Source organism: Pyrus communis, chromosome 16 (assembly GCF_963583255.1).
Source record: "Pyrus communis chromosome 16, drPyrComm1.1, whole genome shotgun sequence".
NCBI lineage: Eukaryota > Viridiplantae > Streptophyta > Magnoliopsida > Rosales > Rosaceae > Pyrus > Pyrus communis.
The window spans coordinates 5,121,429-5,141,651 of NC_084818.1; the positions used below are offsets into that span (position 1 = coordinate 5,121,429).

The 20,223-nt window shown below is 39.7% G+C and overlaps 2 protein-coding genes across 2 annotated transcripts; both read right to left on the reverse strand.

Annotated features, from left to right (window-relative positions):
- Positions 1-10,308: 10,308 nt before the first annotated feature.
- LOC137719378 (xylan O-acetyltransferase 1-like) lies at positions 10,309-13,639 on the reverse strand. The gene is made up of 5 exons (XM_068458421.1): positions 12,921-13,639; positions 12,658-12,829; positions 11,967-12,166; positions 11,709-11,867; positions 10,309-10,738 (listed from the first exon to the last, which is right to left on the reverse strand). Exons 1-5 carry the CDS (start codon positions 13,598-13,600, stop codon positions 10,390-10,392), a joined length of 1,560 nt encoding a protein of 519 aa, XP_068314522.1. The 5' UTR covers positions 13,601-13,639; the 3' UTR covers positions 10,309-10,389.
- Positions 13,640-18,271: 4,632 nt separating this feature from the next.
- LOC137719438 (gibberellin 2-beta-dioxygenase 2) lies at positions 18,272-19,707 on the reverse strand. Its single transcript, XM_068458475.1, has 2 exons — positions 18,864-19,707; positions 18,272-18,680 (listed from the first exon to the last, which is right to left on the reverse strand). Exons 1-2 carry the CDS (start codon positions 19,623-19,625, stop codon positions 18,333-18,335), a joined length of 1,110 nt encoding a protein of 369 aa, XP_068314576.1. The 5' UTR covers positions 19,626-19,707; the 3' UTR covers positions 18,272-18,332.
- Positions 19,708-20,223: the final 516 nt, after the last annotated feature.

Sequence of the window (20,223 nt, forward strand, 5' to 3'; positions counted from 1 at the left end):
TTTAAGCTGGGTTAAAATTTGTTAATTCATGTCATTTCTATAGAAGAAGGTTAAAAGTTTAAGAGATAAAAAATGGCATGATAATGATTTGTCTAAAAACATATCTAATCGATAGTGGGCCTATAACTCTATAGATTCTACTAAACCATTATTTGGTCAAATGATACTAAAACATATCTAAACCATTATTTGTTCTAGCAGGTTGGTTGCCTGCCCAGCAAAATGCAACTGTATGTTCAGATTTGCTCTTTTAGCAATATCTAAGGTAGTGACTTATGCTTTTTAAGTTTTAAGCACCTGTGTTCAACATTATAGCTGCATAAGTTGGAGAGGGGACTAACTTGTAATTCTTCAATAGTTACGAAGTTACATTGTCTTTAACCATGTCATTGTAGATGCATAAGTTGAGAGTGGACTAACTTGGAATCTTTTTCAATAATTACTAAGTTACATTGTCTTTTAACCATTATCAATTCTTTGGTTTGTACTTGCGCTGTTTCAGTATATTAAGAGCATATTTAGAGAGTCATAACATAAATTTATTTTATTTAAATGGTAGGAAGGGCACAGTTGGATCTAAGAAAAGACTTAGAGTATTTGGATGTAACGGAAGATGCGGCACATAACTGAGCGCAAACGTGTTCTAGAATTCATACAGCTGACCCCACTTAGTGGGAAAAGGATTTGTTGTTGTTGTTGTTGTTGGTAGGAAGGGTGCAGTTGAACATGATTTTCATTGGGTTATATGATGCCTTTGTATCTGACTTCATATGTTATATGCTGCATTTTACAGTTGGAAATAGGACGTAGAAGTGCAGGAGATAGTGTTCTTGAAAGGGAGGGTTATGCTGTTTTTGCAGGATTTTCATTGGGTCTTTTTGCATTGGGTATGGACAGTTAAATGATTATATCAATTATTTCAAAATGTGGTCATAATGATGGATGTTTAATGAAGGTCGGGGAGAAGATGCTCTTGGTTTCATGGACACAATGGTTGATAAATTGTTCCATTACATTGGTGGAAAAGAAGTTAACAATGTATGCTGTCGAGTCCATATTTCTTTCATTACTCTGTTACTTTTCGGTCGTGTATAATTTCGAATGTTTGAATATTAGTACATTTTGTTTCTCTATTCCCCAAATGTCTTGGGAAAGAATTTCATCCTGTTAGACAAATAAGGAATATGGTTGGAGTTCTTGTGTAATTGTATATAATATTATTATTGGAAGAATAAGCCGTCCTACAGCCGTCCTACCTTGTCCTACCTACACACTAGCCGTCCTACAGCCGTCAAGCCGTCCTACAGCCGTCCTACCTACACACTAGGACGGCTACCTTGTCCTACCTACACATTTGTATCATGTATATATATCCTTGTAATCTTGTAGAGAAATAGAATGAAAAAATTAAGCATTCTCTTCCATAAGCATTCTCTTCCATTTGCATTCTCTTCCATAAGCATTCTCTTCCATTTTTCCACATTCACGTATCAATAACAAATATATTTTTTAGCCTACTTACCTTTTTCTATATGGTATACAGAGCAGGTTTATAACCCTAGCCCTAATTTTTTTTTCGGCAGCTTTCTCTGCCGTTCCCATGGCTGTTCATGGCCCGTCCCGTCCCTCATCTGCTCGTCCTCCCCTCCACTGCACCTATTGCAATTTTGATTATCATACCCGAGACACCTGCCATAAACTTCATGGCTATCCCGTTGGCCATCCCCTCCATGGCCAACCGTGGCAACCACCGCGCCGTGCCACTGCTTCCAGTTCTTCCCGCAGCCATGCACCTTCCAGTCCTCCCCAGCAGCCAAGGTTTTCTGCTTCCCGGCCCCATAATTTCACCCAGGCCCATCACGTGCAAGGCACCCAGGCCCCCGCCTCCTCTTCTACTCCAGCGACCCACCAAGTGCACGGGACCCAGCCCACTTTGCATGACTTGCAGCTTGCCATGCCTGACCTCTCTGCCGAGCAGCACTCCCGTGTTCTAGCTGCTCTACGTGACACCACCACCCCTCCTCAGGCCAATGCCGTGCTTGCTACTGATTTTGCCCAAGGTTTGTTACCTGTCACCTCTCGTCATGGTCAATGGATTCTTGACAGTGGTGCTACGGATCATATTACTTCTTCCGCTTCATGTTTGGTTAATCGTTCTCCTTCACATTTGTCGCCTGTTTCTTTGCCTAGTGGTGCTTCCGCTCCCATTACTTTTACCGGCACTCTTCCTTTAAATTCCTCAGTTACTTTGAAGGATGTTTTATGTGTCCCTAATTTCCGAGTGGACCTTTTATCGGTTGGTAAACTTACAGATGGATTATCGTGTTCCATAACCTTCTTTCCTTTTTGGTGTGTTTTGCAAGACCTGGTTTCGAAGGCGATGATTGGTGTGGGTAAGCGACGTGGTGATCTGTATTACCTTGTGGCCCTTACCTCTTCTCTCCCCACCCGTCAACCTCTCTGCAACATCATTACCATCCCCTCCTCCCTCTGGCATAGGCGTCTAGGTCACCATTCCTCCACTCGTTTGCAAGCTTTAGCATCTAGCTCTCTTAATTGTACTTTTGATTCTAGTCATATTTGTGATGTTTGTCCGTTGGCAAAACAAACTCGTCAACCTTTTCTTTTGAGTTCAATTTCATCAACTTTCCCTTTTGCTTTAATTCATTGTGATATTTGGGGCCCGAATCGTCAATCTTCTCTTTCTGGTGCTCATTATTTCTTAAGCATTGTGGATGATTTTTCTCGCTTTACGTGGGTCTTCCTCATGAAACATAAATCCGACACTCAACAATTAATTAAGGATTTTTTTGCTTATGTCACTACCCAATTCCGCACTACCATCCAATGCATTCGTACTGACAATGGTGGTGAATTTTTATCTTTTCGTAGTTTTATCTCTGATCATGAGGTGCTTTTACAAACTTCTTGTGTTTATACCCCCCAACAAAATGGCGTTGTTGAAAGAAAACATCGTCATCTTCTTGAAACCGCTCGCGCCCTTCGTTTTCAATCCCATCTTCCTATCAAGTTTTGGGGGGAATGTGTTCTTACCGCTACTTATCTCATCAATCGTCTCCCTACCTGTCTTCTCCATCATAAATCTCCATTTGAGGTTCTCTTTTCGAAAACCCCATCTTATGACCACTTCCGCGTCTTTGGTTGTCTGGCATATGCCACCTCTGTCACTCCCACCACCAAATTTTCCCTTCGGGCTCATCGTTGCATTTTTCTCGGTTATCCTCATGGACAAAAGGCCTATACCCTTTACGATCTCGACAATCACCGCATTTTCACTAGTCGAGACGTCATCTTTCACGAAACTACTTTCCCTTATGCCGTTTCTCACCCTCCTATCCCATCCTCTTCGCCTACCCTACCCATCCCACCCCCTCTGGACTTTACATATAACCCACCCCTTCCTGCCCCGACGCCTCACCCTCCTCCACCTTCCTCCCCTTCCACGCCTCCCACAGATTCCCTTGCTGCCCCATTACCCATTCCTCCCCATGCCCCTGCCCTCTCGGCATCCCTTCCCCCCCCCCCCCCCGCTACTTCCTTACCTTTCACCCTTTTACCCACGGACATCCCTACCCCTCAACTACCTACCAATCCTCCCCTTCCCCGCACCTCTTCCCGTGCCCATAAACCTCCATCCTATTTAAAAGACTACGTTTGCTCGCAGGTGATTCTGCCATCCCACCCATCTTCGACTTCGCAACCCGGTTCTACACAAGGTACGCGATATCCACTTTGTAATTTTCTCTCTTATCACCGTTACTCTCCCAGGCATTTTTCTTACATTAACTCTGTCAGTCGGACTGTGGAGCCTTCCTCCTTTGCCGAGGCTGCCACTGACCCCAATTGGCAACGTGCTATGACTGAGGAGCTTCAAGCTTTACATGCTAATGGTACTTGGACTTTAACTTCCTTGCCCCCTGGCAAAATTCCCATTGGTTGTAAGTGGGTGTACAAACTCAAGCACAATTCCGACGGCTCTATTGACCGCTACAAAGCTCGTTTGGTTGCTAAAGGCTTCACTCAGGCTGAAGGTATTGATTATCATGACACTTTTTCTCCTACTGCTAAGATGATTACGGTGCGTTGTCTTCTTGCTCTTGCTGCTAGTCAATCTTGGTCTCTTCATCAGCTTGATGTTAATAATGCTTTCTTACATGGTGACTTACATGAAGAAATCTATATGTCTCCTCCTCCTGGTCTTCGGCGACGGGGGAGAATCTTGTGTGTCGCATTCACAAGTCACTTTATGGTCTTAAGCAGGCTTCTCGCCAATGGTTTGCCAAATTCACTAGTGCCATCATTTCTGCCGGTTTTCAACAATCCAAAGCTGACTATTCATTGTTCACTAAAAAGTCTGGTATTTCTTTCACAGCTTTGCTCATTTATGTGGATGATATTGTGATTATAGGCAATGATGCTAGTGCCATTAATTCTTTGAAGTCTTTTCTCCGTGATCATTTTCGAATAAAAGACTTTGGTGATTTACAATATTTTTTGGGTATTGAGGTTTCTCGTTCCAAACAAGGGATTTATATTTCTCAACACAAGTATGCATTAGAGATTCTCAAGGACTATGGTTTTTTGGGAGCACGACCCATTGCTTTTCCTATGGATGACACAAAATTATCTGATAAAGGAGAACTTCTCAAGGATCCTGAAAAGTATCGACGATTAGTAGGTCGGTTAATATATCTCACTATCACTCGGCCGGATATCACCTATTTTGTGCATGTTCTAAGCCGTTTTATGCACGAGCCAAGGATATCTCATATGGATGCTGCGCTTCGTATTGTTCGTTATTTGAAGGCTACTCTAGGTCAAGGTTTATTATTTCGTTCTGACAACCAGACCAAGTTAATTGCGTTTTGTGATTCTGATTGGGCAGGTTGCCCTATCACTCGCCGTTCGACTACTGGGTATTGTGTATTCTTGGGCGGTTCTTTGATTTCTTGGCGGACAAAACGACAGAAAACCGTTTCGCTCTCTTCAGCAGAGGCGGAATATAGGGCCATGGCAGGTGCTTGTTGCGAGATAGTTTGGCTTCGTTTTTTGTTGAAGGATTTGAACATTCCTTTGGATGGTCCTTCCATTTTATTTTGTGATAATCAAGTAGCGTTACATATAGCTGCCAATCCTGTTTTTCATGAACGAACTCGTCACATTGAGATGAATTGTCACTTTATACGAGATAAGATTTTAGATGACACAATAGAGACCAAGCATGTGGGTACGGCACAACAGTTGGCAGACTTGTTTACCAAACCTCTTGGGAAAGAAAAGTTTTCAGGTATGTTACGCAAGTTGGGAGTTCTTGACATCCACTCTCCAACTTGAGGGGGAGTGTTAGACAAATAAGGAATATGATTGGAGTCCTTGTGTAATTGTATATAATATTATTATTGGAAGAATAAGCCGTCCTACAGCCGTCCTACCTTGTCCTACCTACACACTAGCCGTCCTACAGCCGTCAAGCCGTCAAGCCGTCCTACAACCGTCATACCTTGTCCTACCTACACACTAAGACGGCTACCTTGTCCTCTACAGCCGTCCTACCTTATCCTACCTACACACTAGGACGGTTACCTTGTCCTACCTACACATTAGGACGGTTACCTTGTCCTACCTACACATTTGTATCATGTATATATATCCTTGTAATCTTGTAGAGAAATAGAATGAAAAAATTAAGCATTCTCTTCCATAAGCATTCTCTTCCATTTGCATTCTCTTCCATTTTTCCACATTCACGTATCAATAACAAATATATTTTTTAGCCTACATGCCTTTTTCTACACATCCCACCATAGTATTCAATTTGTGGTTATTCTAACACGAAAGTTAATTGTTCACCTACATCAGGATCGATCCCTTTCAGCAATATTATCAGCCGATGAACACGGCCGTGCTGCTGCACAGGTTGAGTGTTTCACACTAGCTTAATTGTAATTTCCATTACATAGCGGTCTTTAACATACTTGTCTGCATTTTTAACAGCTGAGATGGGCATTTCCCCCTTGTTAATATTGTCTTGTAGATGATGGATGGAACTGCAGTCAATGTTGATGCCACTGCACCTGGAGTCACACTCGCTCTTGCTTTAATGTTTTTGAAGGTAGTTTCCACTAAAGACGATACTGATTTGAACGGTACACTCCAAGTAGCTTGTCTGTCTGCATGATAATTTCTCACATAGCAATGTGCTGTAACAGACTGAATCACAGGCAATTGTGTCTAAGCTCTCTATTCCTCAAACACAGTTTGAGTTACAATATGTGCGGCCTGATTTCATCATGCTTCGTGTCATTGCCCGAAATTTGATAATGTGGAGTAGGTACTGCTGGTACAAAGGATGCAAATGCTCAGGAGTTACTTTACAGCTATGGTGTTTACTTTCTGAATGAGGTTGGATGTTAGCACGATGTTGCTTAACTTATAATCATCTGTACATTAGTAGTAAGTACTTTTCTTTTGTTTGCAGATCAAGCCAGTTTCTGCTACAAGTGGAACCTTCCCAAAGGGATTGTCCCGCTATGTCGATCGTAGCACATTGGAGATATGCCTTCATCTCATTGTTCTTTCCCTGTCTCTGGTAAATGGATTTTTCATTCTTACTGTTTTTTTTCTTTTTGTCTTTGTTTTTAAGTATCTGGTGCTAATGCTCTGAAATGGCAGGTTATGGCTGGTTCTGGACATTTACGCAACAGAAATTCTGCAGATGGACAAGTTAATTATGGTGTTCAGATGGCTGTAAGTCTTCCACTGCTGATCATCTGATCTCATATTCAGAAATGTTCATACTTTCCTCAAAATTTCTTTGATGGCAGCCCCATTATCACGAATCACGATTCAAATTTTGTTGCATTTGTGTTTCTGTTGACTCTAGGTAAGCCTAGCAATTGGCTTTTTGTTCCTTGGGGGAGGAACAAGGCCATTTTCAACAAGCAACAGTTCAGTTGCTGCTTTGCCGATTACTCTCTACCCACGATTGCCTACTGGACCAAGTGATAATCGATGCCACCTCCAGGTCTGGTAAAGTACAATTAAGTTCAAATGGTTTAATTCATAACTTGATAATACTAAAGGGCCAATAATATTGACCTTGAATAAGAAGGTTAGAGGGAAACACGTTTAAAATATATATGTGTAGGTCAGACAACTTAAGTCAAGAGTCAATGGATAGGGCTTACTTCTTCACCCCATGATAACCGATTGCTGCCTTTTAGTATCTTGAGTTTCTGAAGGAAGTGTATTTTCAGGCGTTTCGGCACTTGTATGTACTTGCAACTGAAGCCCGTTGGATCCAGACAGTTGATGTTGACACCGGTCTATCTGTGCATGCCCCTCTTGAAGTTACTATTAGGGAAACTGAACATTATGCAGAAACAAGTTTTTGTGAGGTTACGCCTTGCCTTCTGCCAGAACGTGACGTTGTAAGTTTCACTGTTAAGAATAACTGTGTAGGAAATCATAATTTGTTTAATTTCCCTCTCTTATCCCATATAATTGAAATGAAACGAGACTTTGCTTGGGAAATATCTGGCTTTGCTTGGGGACAATGGGCCTGGTTCTGTAACTGTTGACCAGTTGGTTGGTACCTTCTCATCTGATCCTAGTTGCTTGCTTTTGCACAACTCTGCTGCGACCCTTCCTGGAAGAGCAGGCAAGTACCTGTTTTTATGTTCGCATTTGTCTCCTTAGCCATTTGGTTTTGTTTAAAATATGTGGTCTGGAATTGGGTAAGGATCGGACATTATCCATATAATTTCTTTGAAATAACCAGTCTTAAAATGCATACGCAGATCTGACATTAATTTCCAAGAATTTTGCTTGCAAGTATTATTCGAGTGTGTGAGCAAAGACAGACCTGCTCTTTTAAAGGTAACCATAAAAGATGCTTAAGAGATTATTCTTCTGTGCTTTCAATTTAAACAAACCTTGCATTCCAGTTAGTTCTTCCAGCATGGTTGGATGCCACAAGGGCTACAATTTGCTTGTACCTGCCGGGTGGTATAGCTTGATTGATTTAGATGCAACACATTCAATGCAACTGACATTTGCCTTCATTTTCTTAACGTGATACGGGATTATGGTTTTCCTTATAATCAATGCTTATGAGTAGGGATGGGCAACCGTTATAGCGGGCAGATAACCACGGTTATTTACTCATAACCGTTTATGTTTATACCCGCAAAACCGTTTACCCGTTGACTAATTGCATGAACGGTTATACCCATACCCATAACCGTTTATAAACTGTTATCCATACCCATAACCGTGTACCCATTTAATCATAATCATTTACCTATTTAACCATAATTATTTACCTGTTTACTCGTTTTTGAACCTATTTATCCTTTTTTTACCCATTTACCCCTCTTTTCACCCGTTTGCATGTTTTTTTTTAACAACTTGAAAATTACAAAAGAAAAATTTTCCAAAACTAAACACTTTTGAACACATTCAATGATAAACTATCATCGACTCGTTATAACTGTGGGTAATACCTACATAACCGTATAATCCAACGGTAAATGTTTTGAAGTATTAAAAGCCATATAGAAAAAAACTCACGGACTTAATTAAAAGCCCAACTAACAGTAAATATTTTTTACCAAATTTACCCCTGACATAACCTAACCAAGCCCATTCCCTGTCTTGGCCTTTTTCTGTCACATATGGGGCTTTTGGTGTTGCCTCATTTTCCACACCCACCACTGTTAGTTAGTGTGTTTTTTTTTTTTTTTACTTATTTTATTTTTGTTGTTTTGTGAATGCGTGTCTGTGTTTTCGAAGTCCCTGAGTAATTGTAGGTTCTGTCATGGGTAAATTTGGAAAAAACATTTACACTATCAAGTCCTTTTTTTTTCTTTTTTTTTATAATTTCGAACACTTGCGATAATTTTTTTTTAAAATTTTTACATATATTAAGTTAAATGGGTAAATGGATACCCGTGGATAATACTCATAACCGATGGATACCCGTTATAACTGTAGATAATACTCATAACCATCCATTTAAATTTCACGGACTGTTATACCCATAACCGTTTATTTGTCTAAATGGTTACCCATAACCATAATTGTGAACTTTAAATGAACGGGTAACCGCGATTACCCAAATCCATGAGTATTTTGCCCTGAGATGTTCCCGTTTCTTAGTGTTACCTTTCTAATAAGAAACGTAATGCAATCTCCTGAAAACTTGCAGGTCTATTTGTCGTTATACACGACAACTGGATCAATGGCAGGTCAAGTTACCAGTGATACTGTCGTTTTATGTGACTCTTGCTATTTGTAATCTTAAGGTAGTATTCTATTGACCTTTCAGTATGCGCTCGTTATAACTTTCATTTCAACTTATTCATATTAAATGATGCCAAAAATTGTATCAATTCCCCTTCTGATTGCAGCTTGCACTAGCCTACCTCTTCGAGATGTGGCATTGTTCAGTCCAACTTTATAGCATGTCTTCGGAAGCAGGTGGAAGAGATCATAAACTGTTCTCAGGACTTGAAGGACGACTTTTGTAATTATATGTATTCTGGGAGGTGGCCAAACGGGGAAACCCACGGAGATAACCCTTCAGTGGTTCAGTGTACCAGCTCCATTTGTGATTAAGATGGCTGTGGAGAAAGTCAAGCCCAAGCTCTCAAGTCCTCGTCAACTTTGGTCCCTCTGTTGCATCTACTATTTCCGAGAACTCACATCAGTGCTGTTGCCCGTGATAGATAAGCTCTTTTCATCTAACAAGAGTAGATGAGCATGGATGGTACAGAGCACACTGAAGATTTGTCGCGAAATATTTGTCTCAAGACGCGAGGGTATGATCTGTTCTTTGCTTTCCGCTCTGGGATAATCATACTTTGTGAAGCATATCGCATTCATCTGCTAGACATCCTCCCCGTGTGTTACCATGTATGCAGATTACAGATATTCCTTGCATGTTTACGGTAGGTATGTGTAAATTGGCGCTATTAATCTCGGAACCTTTTATTATCTTGGTAGTAGGGTGCCATTAGAGTTTCTTGGCACGGATCCAATGACCAAAATCTAACAGTAAAACAATCTCGATGTATAAAATACTCCAGAGCACAGTAAACTTGTCGGGAATTTAGTCGTCATTTTCGAAACTAGAAGTAAAAATAGGATGAGAAGAGAAAAGGACGTGCAGTTTAGCGTTTTCTTTATTTTTCTTTCGATTATTAATTTTTCAATTCAGGTCGGGGGAGGGGGTATAAAAGAGTCCCTTTTCAGCCTAAACAAATTTTGTGAGACATTGGCCAAAAATTAGCATCCTCACTCAGCTCTCACCGTAGTCATATTGGCTGAATAAAAGAACCAAAAAATAAAAGAAAAAGTTCCTATCTGTCAAGAGCGGGAGATGATACGTGTGTAGAGGAACTCATTCCATGTGTCGGGCAACCCGGGGAGGCACCAATGGATGCAGTCTGCATAAGTGGCCGGGTCGGCTTGCTGCTCCGGCGTCAACAACTTGCCTTGCCTGATGGTGTGCACTGAGGTATGTGCATCTTTGCGGAACTCGGAGAGGGTTGTGATGTTGAGGAAGTGGACAGGCACTTTCATTGATTTAGTTATGTTGCTCGAAATCACAAAGAGCCTGCGGTCCGTGCCCACATGCACTGGAGTTGTCGTGTTCAAAATTGGTGTGGTTTCTTTTGCACATTTTATGCCATCGGGGTTGTCCCAATCCAAGCTCCTATTACATCACAGAGGTTATTAGGGTTAGAAAAAAAAGTAATAAACTCCATCAAATATGTTCGCCAAATGATGTATCAGGCGAGAAGTTTTGGTAAGACTGTTGGATTAGGACAACTCTCACGTTGAGTGAAACGAAAATGTAGTTACATACTTTTGTAAGATAAGGATGACGTACTCTAGGTTCCTTCCCAAAATTTTCTCGTCTCCGTACATGTGTACATACTGCCACGTCATTTGGAAATATGTAGTGGTTAACCAACCAAAAATTGGGGTCAAATGAAACTTTGGTGTTCACTTTCATAGACCCACAATCAACCACCCACAAGCTCACGCTCACCTAAGGTATATTATTGTATTCTATGTTTCACTTTCACACACTATACAACCGAAAAATCAAAAAACATGCATTTACTACGAGGGAGAGAGATTCGATTTTGTGTGGGAAAAACAGGTGCAAGAAGGCATGCACTTGGCTTTAGCTCATTTATGGCTCGTTTGACAGTACTCTTAAAATGACAGAAAAAGTCTTTAGATAAAATATTTTTAGGTTTCAGATCATCAAAGTGCTTTCTGCAATAAGCATTAGTTATGTGCTTCTTGTAAGAAGTATTTCAAGTGTTTTTTCAATATTTATATGTATTTTTACTAAAGATTGGTTCGAAAAACATTTTTACAAAAAACGCCTTCAACTATTTTAAAAGCAATTTTAAATGAGCACTTAACTTACGTATGCACCAAACTAAGTTTCTTTGGCACGCATGCGGTGATGCATACTTCCAATTATTTTTTGAGATTATTTTAGTAGTTAAACGTGACTTTGATTATATAAATCTGTTGTAATTGCTGAGAATTGGCCATTATTATTTTTGCTTTTGTTTTACGTTGTCTTTTTATGCAAAATTTTCCAAGACCGTTTCCACATTTTGAAGCAAAAGAAAAGAATTAAATAAAATGGTTGAGAAAATTACTTGATGTGAAGTGGAGACATGCTGCTGAAGAAGACGGTGGTCCGATTGGGATCAATGTTCTTGTCCACCCACTTAGCCCACGTCCTCATAACTCTCCGGTACGCCGACGGCCGGTCTATCTCATCGTACTCCGTCGCCCCTTGATCGAACGACCCTCGTCTTTGCGATCAAGACAACGAATAAAACCAAATTAAAAACTTGAAATTGCTGTGAAATAAACTTTTTATTTTTCTGGGTGCGTTTAGGTGGGCTACTTACAGAACTTTCATCTTGAAAGTGTTCATCCACCAAATGTATGTGTTGAAAATTAGATAGTCGACGCCCTTCCAATTTTCACCATGCTTGTTAATTGATTTGGGCATGATTATTCGATTTAATATGCTGTGCATGTTTGGATCATCTGAATTTGATTCCACCAGAAATGGCGCCCAATAAAACTCCACTGTTGCATTATAATCCTGAAACCACATAAATAAATCATAAGCCAATTTCCAAAATATGTAATTATCATAGGTGATTCAGTGATTGAGAACGAATTTTAGACTTGTATTCTATATGGCATGTTCTGAGTTCAATTTCTGGTCCTGGTGAATCACATAATGATGACAAAGAGGCTGAAATATCTATGTGAGTTTTCCTGACCCTCAGAATGATGGATTGTCGTGACAAAGCAAATATGCATTTGCCGTAGAGATTTCATACTTTTGTAAGAAATGTCGTATAAACTGGTCATGGATGACGTGATCAACAACCTACCCACACTTTTTTAGTATATTTATTTTATTTTTATTTTCATGGGACCAACTTTCCATTAATTTTCATCATATATTGCAAGTGAAATGCTGGCATGGCTATCAAATTCATTAGCCCGTGCATGCAGAAATCATTTTTTCTACTAAAAAAATAGAAACTGAGAAAAGGTAAAGAGGAAAAACGAAGACATGCATACCTCAACTCTGAAAACAGAGAGGGAGCCATTCTTCACCAAGCTCTTCCTGCCCGGAGGAACAACAGACTGAGCAAAACAAATCATGGATTCCCACTGGTTTCGATTCAGTGAATCTCCAACAAACATCAGCCTCTTGTTCCTCAATTTCTCCAGCAACAATCTCGCATTAAACCTAATCACAACGATCACACACTAATCAAGACCATAATTAAACAAAGAAAACCAGAAATTAAAGCTAATAGTTGACAATTAAAGATTCATACTTTGGGAGATTACAGCCTCTGGGCTGCCATCTCCAATGCTGGTACAGAGAGTCCTTCCTTCCATTCCTCATGCACGTCACTTGCTCCGTAAGAAACTCACATTCTTCTTCTTTGTATAAAGGGTGAGTCACCGGATCGAAAACCCAATCTCCGTTGAACAAATCGCAATCTTCCGGCGGCAGTTCAATCTCGTCCTCTTCCTCTTCTTCCTGAGCAGAACCCAACAATTCAATCTTCTGATCGTCGTGTTGTTCGACGATGGATTTCAGATCAACCGGCTCTTGGGTTTCATCCGAATTGTTGTTCTCCAACTGGGTTTCTTCCGAATTGTGATTCTCCAACTGGGTTTCCTCAGAGTTGTGATTCTCCAAATGGGTTTCTTCCAATTGGGTTCTCGAGCTCAGAGACACTCTGTTTTGGGTTTCATGAACAGAGTCGGTCTGTTTCGTTTCTCGAACCGGGTCCCTCTGTTTCGACGACTGTTGTTCTTCCTGTAGCTCTTGAGCTTTGTGGTTCGAGAATGGAAACTCAGCGATGGACTTCACGTCCTCATTGTACATGAACACCCCGAAGAGGAAGACCGAAGAGACAACGACGAAGATGGAGAGGTGGTTGTTCTTGCGTACCTTCATTGCCGCAGATTCGGATAGAGAGAGAGTTTTTCTGCGAGGTAGCTGCATGAGATAGAGAGATGGAGGAGGAAGCAGGAAAATATAAGAAAAGTGAAAGACATGAAGGTGTAGATTAAGAGAGAATTAAGGGAGTTTTAGTAGGATTATTGGATTGTGATATTTGTTTAGTTGGGTGTTTGGTGAAATGTGTTTGTCTTCAAGAAATGGTTTCTGGCCTTTTGGTGGAGGGACAATTGTCTCTCTCAGTTGCTCTCTTGCTTATTTCTTTTCTATTTAAATAAATAAATAAATAATTCTAACTAATTCCCTTCAACTTGGCTCCATAGAGAGAGAGAGAGAGAGAGAGAAGTAGTCTCGAAGCTTCTGGCAAGTTGGTCCCAATCTGCAGGTGAATGAGGATGATTTGCAGGCTGTGGTGGTGATGTGGAACTCAACTCCATGGCAGATAATCTGTTTATGTTTACAGATTTTGATGGGGAAGCTTCAACTTTCACAGAGTTTTTTGGAGGTCCCACTGAGCTCTATAATTTTCTAGAGTCAAAGGGCTAATATAGTGATTTAATCTCATTACCTTTAATTTGCTCCTTTCCTTTTCACTAAATAATGTCCATGTAGTATTTTTATGTTTGAGATAATGCTTGAACTTCATTCATGAGTTTGAACTTTGGTCATAATGTGCTTTGGCTTTTCAGATTAGATTGAGATACTAGGGAGATTAAATTTTTATATCGTATTTTGTAGATCACATGATGTGACAGTTGATGGTTAAATTTCTTCTTTAATGATTTAAAAAATGAATTCAATTATCAACCGTTGTATCATATAATCTACAAGATACGATTTAAGTAAATAGTCTCTCTATCATCATCCTTATTAAATTTATATATGCATGTTACTCATGTATGGCACAAGTTGAGTACATATGTATGTTATAAATATAGCAATATTTGTTTAGGAAAAATAGGTAATATTAGTTTGGTGATTATAAAGAGAAAATATTATTTTAGCAACAAATATAACCAATTTCTCATAATAATATAAATGTGGGTCTTAACTTATTATGTCATGGATAAGGAAGTAGAGTGAATAGGAGACAATTGTAAGCCTTAATCAAATAAAACATTTGCTAATGAACAAACTAATTAAACTAACATTATGCTTCCAACTCTAATACCAAATGTTGGTTTTTTGTTGTTTGGACTCCAAAACTAGAAAAATGATGATGATTATAAGAATCAAGAGATTTTTCAGTGGGCCTAGAACACAATATGATTTGTCATATGTTATTATATAGGGTAATGTTCGGGTGACTAAATTTGTAGACAAAATCTACAAACTAAATGATATGTCACCAATAGGAATAAACACATTTATCAACGCTTAAGTCATACTTCAATTATTAATTTCTATGTCATTTAGTTTACAAAATTTTGTCTACAAATTTGGTCTCTCTAGCATTATCCTATTATATAAGTAGAGATAAGTTTTTTTTTTGCAAGTGTCCCTCCACTACTTATATGATAATATATAACGTATGTGCCCATGTTCTGAGTACATTGAAAAATCTCGCAAGAACCATCATTATTCTCAAAGTCATCCAATCATTTTTATTAAAAAAAGGAAAAAAATGTTTACCCAATAATATTTCAATGTCAATATAAGATTAAGTTACATGAATTTTTATTGTCACATCTCAGCTGGGCCCCCACCACATCTCGGGCTCGACTCTGCCGTAGCACGATATTGTCCGCTTTGGGCCCCTACCATACCCTTACGGTTTTGTTTCTGGGAACTCACACGAGAACTTCCCAGTGGGTCACCCATCATGGGATTGCTCTAGCGCAAACTTGCTTAACTTCGGAGTTCTTACGGAACCCGAAGCCAGTGAGCTCCCAAAAGGCCTCATGCTAGGTAAAGATGAGAATATACATATAAGACTTACATAATCCACTCCTCGGCACACTTCCGGCCAAGGATTGGCTCTAATACCAAATTGTCACATTCCGGCCTAGGCCCCCATTACATCATGGGCTCAACTCTGCCGTAGCACGATATTGTCCGCTTTGAGCCCCTCATGATTTTGTTTCTGGGAACTCACGCGAGTAGAACTTCCCAGTGGGTCACCCATTCTGGGATTGCTCTCGTGCGCTACTCGCTTAACTTCGGAGTTCCGATGAAACCCGAAACTAGTGAGTTCCCAAAATGCCTCGTACTAATTGAGGTGGGTATGCACATATAATGCATAGAGGATCCACTTCCCTAGGCGATGTGGGATGTTACATTTTTCGCATAGTATTGTTTATTACTATTATTTGATTTTATTTTGAATTTTTCAATATGAATGTAAAAAATAAACATGAGTACGTAAGAGGAGCAAAAAGGTGTGAGGAAACCATGTCTCTTATATTAATTACGACTAGTCATGAAGGTGTAGTAGAGTGATTCTAACCGTTGATATTTGTGGGGCCAGCTACTAAAATCAATCAACCCGTGTGTGCCTTCGCATAACATTTAACAACCATGATCAGTTAAAATGCGTGTGCGTTTCAATAAAACATCAACGATCACAATTAGTTTATGCATGTGCTCGACTAGCCCTAGCATTCCAATAAGCCCTGGAATTTCAATTAAGATTCACTCCTCAATCTAGCAATTAGCATGCACGTGACCTATCTTTGTCTCCAACAAGGAAGCTTCAACTGCCCAAGCGTATATTTGATGCATCATTAAGGCCAAGCCTCTTTCATAATGATGTGTTTTAGACGAACAAATCCAAATTATTGGTGCCTTTATGTTTGAGAAAAGTGAAGTCTAAGGAAAGCTTTTTCGTGGTGTAGTGAGTATACCAACATTCTCCTCCCTTATCTCTGCTCTTCCTGTTTGAGTGCTTACTTCCACTGTGTGCGTTGATGGTGGGATAGCTTGCTTGTTTTCCAAGTCAAGCCAGCCAACTGCTGCAGCAAAACCACTTCAACACGGACGTTTTACAGCTATGTCAATTCATAAAAATAGAAAATAAATATAAAAAGTATGTCATTTATTAAAAAGAGAAAAAAGAAAAAGAAAAAAAAACAACTACATGGAAAGAAATTGGTATTTTTGTATGTAAAATGTGATAACACAACTAAAAATCATTTACTATGGTCGATAATGTAAATTGCAATCCACCATAGTCATTATGCCTATATGTATTCGAACATGATAAAAAGTTCCAAGTATGTCTGTCATCAAACAATTTGCTATTACTTGAAATCTGAGGAGGACAAAGTATACATAAATATATGTGGAATATAAAAAAAACTATTATAAAGATTTTGCCTCGTTTGAAAATGCTACTCTATAAAGCACTATAAATCAATAGCGTTTTTTGTCGCAGCAGTTTGTTGTTTGCCGAGCAACCAAATATGTGCTTTTACGCCGTACAAAAATACTGTTTAATACTAAGTACTGTTTGGCTACCAAATAGAAAAAGCGATTACACCATCCTAGACAACTTCAATCCCACCTGTTGATGCCCTATCTAATGGTTGTCATGAAATCAGAACAAATAACATCACAAAAAGCCAACAGGTGGCCAAAGTTAAAACAAGAAAAAAGAAAATTTGATCTCTCATCTGCCCCTAAACCTAGAAGAACCCAGAAGCTCAGAGCCAGAAAAAGAGAGAAAAGAACCCAGAAGCTCTTCTCTCTCTCTCTAGCAAGAAGCAAGCCATAGTTGATGGCTGTCAAGATACGATATCAGCTGGTATGTCATTGCTCCTGACAACTCTTATCTTTTGATGACAGGTATGTCACTCCTTGTACAAAATGTTGTTAAGCTAGCTATTTTCTTCTCCTGTCGCCTGTCGTACGTACATAGATATCATGACTACATAGAATCCAAGCGTTTGATAAAACATGAAATTCTGCAAAATGATTAGGTTCTTCTTTCTGTGAAAAAGTGAATTGGGTTTTAATTAACAACATTGCGAATGCCCGACTTGGGACACCATTAATTAGAAGATAGAACTTAGAACCCATGAATAATATATATTAAGAACTTTAATTAATTATTTGTTTTTTATGTAATACCATTACCAACTATTTATCAACTAATATTCACATAACAATCACTTAGTATTACGGTCTAATGATATTCGTCTTCACTTGAAAGTGCGAGATCTTATATTTGATTCTCGTCAAAGACGAATTTGAACCGAATTATGCTAGTTCATTGTGAGGCTAAACCCACCCCTCCTCCATAGTGTACTCACATAACGTAATTATGTTTTGAGTACAAGTATTTATAATTAATTACTTTGTTAAAGGTGGGACAAAGAAAGCAAACAAAATAACAACAGATTGACGTGGGGAGAATACTTTGTAATTGATATTCTTGCGGGCTTAGGCCTGCCATTACCCAAAAAATGAAAAATGGTTCTTGGTTGTTCATAAAGCTTAAGTTTACATATATGTAGTATAGATGTGTGTGTGTAAGCTACTAAGATTTGATGGTGTAGGTAGGGCTTGTCGTAGGCCAACCCAAACCCAACTCCTCTATATATATCGTTTCGATCTTCTCACATCAAAAACTGTTGAGTAGTATGTAATTACATTCGGACCGTTGATGCATGTCAGATCTAAAAATTTAATCAGAAAAGTAAATGACAAGGTATTAACATCTCTTTAAAAGATATAAATTTAAGCTTCAATGAGTTACCAAACGAAAAACAGCTGAGTTTATTCCGGAAATAAAAAATAAAAACAACAACATGCTGCATTTCTAGCTATGAAATATAAATTAAAATTGTTTCTTGATACGATATCTGTCCAGTGGATCTTTGAAAAATAGGCGTTCATGATACACTCTCCAAGCATAGTCTTCGAGACAAAATGACTTAAACAACCTTCCTGCTTCTCTTTCGCCACCCCCACATCTAGCGTCGATTTGATCTCCTTCATCATCATTATCATCCTCTCTGTCATTTCCATCAATGGCTGCAATTTGAAGAAGAGGAGACAATGTACTGTCCATGGGAAGAGTCACCAACAGCGACATTGATATGCAGCGACCTGATGGCTTGGAGTCGTTTCCCAAACATGCCACTGGCCTTCCTCTCACTTTCTTCAACTTCCCATTACTCCATACCTGCACTGTGCATATATAATATCACCATTTCAATATATATATATATATATATATATATATATATATGGTTAGAACTGGAACATGCGCTTTAGACACATATTTTGTAAAATTCACTCTGTAATGTATTTCGTCTAAGGCTGTCGTTTCTTACAGTAATATTTGGAGTTTTAAAACAAAACTTACTTGAGCAATGTCACCAATGGTAACCATGATTGAATCCACCTGCGGTAACACCGAGAGCCAACCGGAATCCGCCAGCAAAGAGTACTTCTGACTACTTCGGATTTGGTACTGTAACCCGACTACATACGGGTAAAACCGACCCGCCGTCTGCGACTTCTTATCGGGTAAGCCCTCAGAGATCCACATCATGGTAGAAAACCGGGTCGGGTCATCTTTCCCTAGTGGGTTCTGAAACCCTAATGAGCTACAAAGCAGCTCGATGACCTCCATCCCCACTTTCTCCAAAGCACGAGTGAACTCGCGCAAAGAAGTTAAGGTCAACTCGGTCGACTCGGTGGAACACAACGAGTCCAAACAGAACGACTCACCGAGTCCGTCTCCGTTATCCTCGTCGTCGTCTTCAAACCCTAAGGGCCAGCTCTTGGGGACGGATGATTGTTTTTGGTGTGCGGGAAGGTCGAACAGAGAGAGCGCTTCTGACTCGGCCGAGTTGGCGAGTTGGGATGGGATGGGGTGGTTGGTGAGCTGGAAGAACCCAAGTTGAGAAGCACAGGAGAGGAGGGTAGGATCGGCCTGGACGTCGGAGAAAGAGATCGATTGTGGACACATCGTGGGAGGTGAGCGGCGTGTGGGATGGGACGAGAGAGTGGGAGGAAGACGGTGGAGGAGCCTCGAGAGGGCATCTGCTGTCGCGGCATCTGAGGTGGACATGAGGTTGTTGGAGGGTGTTGGGGGTGGTGCTGAGGTGGCGCCGCCGTGCATGGTGGCAGTGGTAGCTGCTGCTGTTGCTTGTGTTTTGAGAGGATGTGTCCTTTGATGTATGAAAAGGGTTGGAAATTATGACTTCTCGTAGGGCAGCATTATCATGAAGTGCCTCGCTCGATTTTATAAACATCCATCTATTCACGTGGGAGAGGGAGACCAAATGAAACGGATGTAATTAAATTGTTAATTACAAGTTCCTATCGAATTATTAATCTAGACTACAAATTCAAATAATTTATGTGTATATTCTCAAATTAAAATTGAATAACGTAATATATTAGGATATCGAATATGCATCGAGATAAACTTTCTTATATTAGATACACAGTACAATGCTTGTCCGGCTTTAATTCCATAACAGCATGAGTGTGCTGCATCTGAATACTACATTATCACAGATGATCAATATTCTTTTCAAATTTAGTGAACCCAAAATATTCGTAACTTATGCTGGTGTAATGGCAATCTGCTGCCTTGTTGTGAGGGAAGTTGTGCCTCTGCTGTTGCTGGCACGTCGCACGCCCTGCTATTTAGGTTTTATTTATTCATAAAGTACGAGATTAACGAGTAATTAATCATCTCAAAACTCGCATCC